Source organism: Bison bison, unplaced genomic scaffold, assembly GCF_000754665.1.
Source record: "Bison bison bison isolate TAMUID 2011002044 unplaced genomic scaffold, Bison_UMD1.0 scf7180017864334, whole genome shotgun sequence".
Taxonomy (NCBI): Eukaryota; Metazoa; Chordata; class Mammalia; order Artiodactyla; family Bovidae; genus Bison; species Bison bison.
The window spans coordinates 674,436-678,534 of record NW_011494906.1 but is presented as its reverse complement, the minus strand read 5'-3'; the positions used below and the strand labels follow the sequence as shown (position 1 = coordinate 678,534).

The following is a 4,099-nucleotide window of genomic DNA, read 5'->3' as shown; positions in this document are numbered from 1 at the left end:
GAAGTACTGTTACCTTTGCCCAGTAATAGTAAACAAACCATTAGGTTTCTACAAGATAAGGACAATAATGAGGTCATACAAAGGGCTAGGGCTTGGAGTGGTGGCCAGGGCCCTCAGCTGTACAACTGCAAGGAAATGAGTTCATGTAACAGCTGAAAAATTGATGCTTTCAAATTGTGGTGCTGGAGAAGACTCTTGAGAGTCCCTTGGACTGCAAGGAAATCAAGTCAGTCAATCCTAAAGGAAATCAACCCTGAATATTCATCGGAAGGACTGATGCTGAAGCTGCAGCTCCAATACTTTGGCCGCCTGATACTAATAGCCGACTCATTGGAAAAGACCCTGATGCTGGGAAAGATTGAGGGCAGGAGGAGAAGGAGGCGACAGAGGGTGAGATGGTTGGATAGTATCATGACTCAATGGACATGAATTTGAGCAAACTCCAGGAGACAGTGAAGGACAGAGAAGCCAGGCAATTGCAGAGAAACCTGCTGCAGTCCATGGGGTCACAAAGAGTTGGACACGACTTAGTGCCTGAACAGCAGCAGCGGCAGCAAAGGCCTGCTATATAGCAGAGGGACCTAGATTCATTATCTTGTAATAACCTATAATGGAAGAGAATCTGAAAAAGAATATATATATAATGGAATCATTTTATGTGCATAGCTGTTTTTAATGAAATGATAGGATGGGTCTGGCTGGGACTGGGGGCCCCGGGGAAGTATTCTCTGGAACCACAGGTCCAGTAGAGGCCCCGCCCATCCTCCCCTGGCTGCCGTTTCTCCTTCCCTCCTCCTGGTGTGGGGACGCAGGGACTCCGTCCACCCGCTGCCCCTGCTCAGTTCTCAGGAGGCTGGAGCGGGACCATCTGCTGCTCCTGCTGCTTCTGCCCCGATTTCTCTTTCCACCTACAGGGGAAGGGGAAGGGGGTGTGGGAGTAGAGATGGGGGATCCTTTTTAGGTTTGTGCTCAGTTGTCCCACTTTATGTCCAAATCTCCCACTGTTTCCAAGAGTTGAGAGCCCCAGAAAGGATTCTAGGGGGCTCTGTCTATCTGTGAAAACAGGACCAGGGAAGCCAGAGGGCTGGATTCTGGCCTTGGCTCCACCAGAGTCTAGCTGAATGACCCCATCAAGTCCCCGGTCTCCCCTGGATCTGTTTTTTTTTCTTTTTTTTTTTGTTAAATGGACTGGATCAAGGATTTGTGCGGTCCTAGAGCTCTGAGGGTGTGGGGGGAAGCCTACCTTCTCTCCAGGTCTTGCAGTGTGTTGGGCAGCGGCAGCCCCCGCGTCTCTGGCAGGGGGGCAGTGATGGGGCAGGCAGCCACGAGGACCCCTCCATAGATGAAAAGAGGCAGGGAAGGGTAGAGGTCAGAGGTCATGCCCACCAGCGGGCTCAGAATGCTGCCTATGTTCGCCAAGCAGTTTGTCACATTCACACCTCTCTGCCTGCAGGGAGGGAGAGCACCCCGGTGAGGCCAGTGAGGTCTGTGGGTGCCCTAACTCTGCCTGTCAGTCGTGTTTTCTTCTTTCACATTCCTCCCTGGTGGCTCAGATGGTAAAGAATCTGCCTGTAATGCAGAAGACAGGAGCTTGACCCCTGGGTTGGGAAGATCCCCCGGAGAAGGGAATGACAACCCACTCCAGTATTCTTGCCTGGAGAATTCCATGGACAGAGGAGCCTGGTGGGCTGCAGTCTATGGGGTCACAAAGAGTCGGACATGACTGAGCAACTAACACTTTCATTTGTTTTTCACAGGGATGCACTTACCCTGGCTGGCTAAAAGGAAAGTTGATAGTAACTGTTTTCAGGACCAAGAAGCCAGGGTTCCGGTTCCAATTTGAACTTACTGTATAACTGTGAACAAATCCCCAACCAACCTCTTCCCCAAGCTTCAGACACCATATCCAGCTTCCTACCCAACACCTTCATTTTGGGTGTCTAAAAGGCCCCTCAAATTTTATATGGCAAGAATTCTTCGTTTCTACCTTCACATCTGCTCTTCGCTCAGATTCCCCATCCTGGCACATCGATGGGCACGTCGAATGACCCAGTTGTTCAAGTATCTAGTAATCGTCCTGATGACTCCTGTTCCCTTATTTCCCCACATCTTTGGATGGCTCTTCCTTCAAAACACATTCAGAATCAGCTCCCTCCTCTCCATCTCCACAACCACTGCCCACCAGGCTGTGAAAGTGGTTAGTCACTCAGTCATGTCCTTGTGACCCCAAGGACAGTAGCCTGCCAGGCTCCTCTGTCCATGGGATTCTCCAGGCAAGAATACTGGAGTGGGTAGCCATTCTCTTCTCCAGGTTATCTTCCCAACCCAGGGATTGAACCCAGGTCTCCTGCATTGCAGGCAGATTCTTTACCAACTGAGCCCCTAGGGAAGCCCCAGGTTACGATGAGTCATTTTCACCTCTTGCCAGTGCCATTGCAGTAAGCTCCTGGCCGGTCATCCCATTTCTACTTTTGTTTTTTAAAAATTATTTTATTTGACTGTGATGGGTTTTAGTCATGACACTAGGGATCTTCGATCTTTGTTGCAGCTTGTGGGATCTAGTTCCCTGATCAGGGATCGAACCAGGGCCCCCTGCATTGGGAACACAGAGTCTTAGCTACTGGACCGCCAGGGGAGTTGCCCCATTTCTACTCTGGGCCCTTCTATTCCCAGTCTATTCTCCACGAGGAAGCCAAAGTGATCTTTATTTATTTTATTTTTAAAAATTGGATTATAGTTTCTTTGCACTGCTATGTCATTTTCTGCTGTACAGCAAAGTGAACTAGCTACATGTATATGTATGTCCTGTCCTTTTTGGATTTCTTTCCTATTTAGGTCATCACAGAACACCAAGCTGAGTTCTCTGTGCTATACAGGAGGTTCTCATTAGTTATCTGTTTATATATAGTATCGGTAGTGTAGGCCATTCAGGTATGACTTAAATCAAATCCCTTATGATTATACAGTGGCGGTAATGAATAGATTCAAGGGATTAGATCTGATAGACTGCCTGAAGAACTATGGATGGAGGTATGTAACATTGTACAGGAGGCAGTGACCAAAATACTAAAGAAAAATCCAAGAAGGCAAAATGGTTGTCTTCTTTTGGAGGAGGCTTTACAAATAGCTGAGGAAAGAAGAGAAGTGAAAGGTAAAGAAAGGGAAAGATACATCCAACTGAAAGCTGAGTTCCAGAGAACATTGAGGAGAGATAAGAAGGCAAAACCAATACAATATTGTAAAGTTATTAGCCTCCAATTAAAATAAATAAATTTATATTTAAAAAAAAGAAAAAAAAAGAAGGGCTTCTTTAATGAACAATGCAAAGAAGTAGAGCCAAACAACAGAATGGGAAATACTAGAGACCTCTTCAAGAGAATTGGAGATATCAAGGGAACATTTCCTGGAAGGATTGACATGATAAAGCACAGAAATGGTAAGGACCTAACAGAAGTTGAAGAGATTAAACTCCTCAGTGGCCATGGCACTGAAAAGGTCAGTTTTCAATCCAACTCCAAAGAAGGGCAATGCCAAAGAATGTCCAAACTATCATACAATTGTGTTCATTTCAGATGCTAGGAAGGTTATGCTCAAAATACTTCAAGCCAGACTTCAGCAGTATGTGAACTGAGAACCTCCAGATGTACAAACTGGGTTCAAGAAACATAGAAAAACCAGAGATCAAATTGCCAACATTCGCTACATTAAAGGGAAAACAAGGGAATTCCAGAAAAACATCTGCTCCTGCTTCATTGACTAAAGCCTTTGACTGTGTGGATCACAAAAAACTGGAAAACTCTTAAAGAGACCACCTTACCTGTCTCCTGAGAAATCTATATGTGGGTAAATAAGGAACAGTTAGAACTGGACATGGCCAGGTTTGATGCATGATGCTGGATGCTTGGGGCTGGTGCACTGGGACGGCCCAGAGGGATGGGTATGGGGGAGGGAGGAGGGAGGAGGGTTCGGGATGGGGAACACATGTATACCTGTGGCGGATTCATTTTGATATTTGGCAAAACTAATACAATTATGTAAAGTTTAAAAATAAAATAAAATTAGAGAAAAAAAAAAAAAAAAAAAAAAAAAGTACAGAAAA

The 4,099-nt window shown here is 45.9% G+C and overlaps 1 protein-coding gene across 1 annotated transcript in view; it reads right to left on the bottom strand.

The window, feature by feature from the left end:
• Nucleotides 1-491: 491 nt before the first annotated feature.
• LOC104998665 (solute carrier family 22 member 6-like) overlaps nt 492-4,099 on the bottom strand; it is a 27,631-nt gene continuing 24,023 nt past the window's right edge. Inside the window, exons 9-10 of the mRNA XM_010853968.1 lie at nt 1,244-1,447; nt 492-908 (exon numbers count right to left, since the gene is read on the bottom strand). Of these exons, the coding sequence (XP_010852270.1) occupies nt 839-908; nt 1,244-1,447 (274 nt within the window). The 3' untranslated portion in view covers nt 492-838. The remainder of the gene's footprint in view (nt 909-1,243; nt 1,448-4,099) is intronic.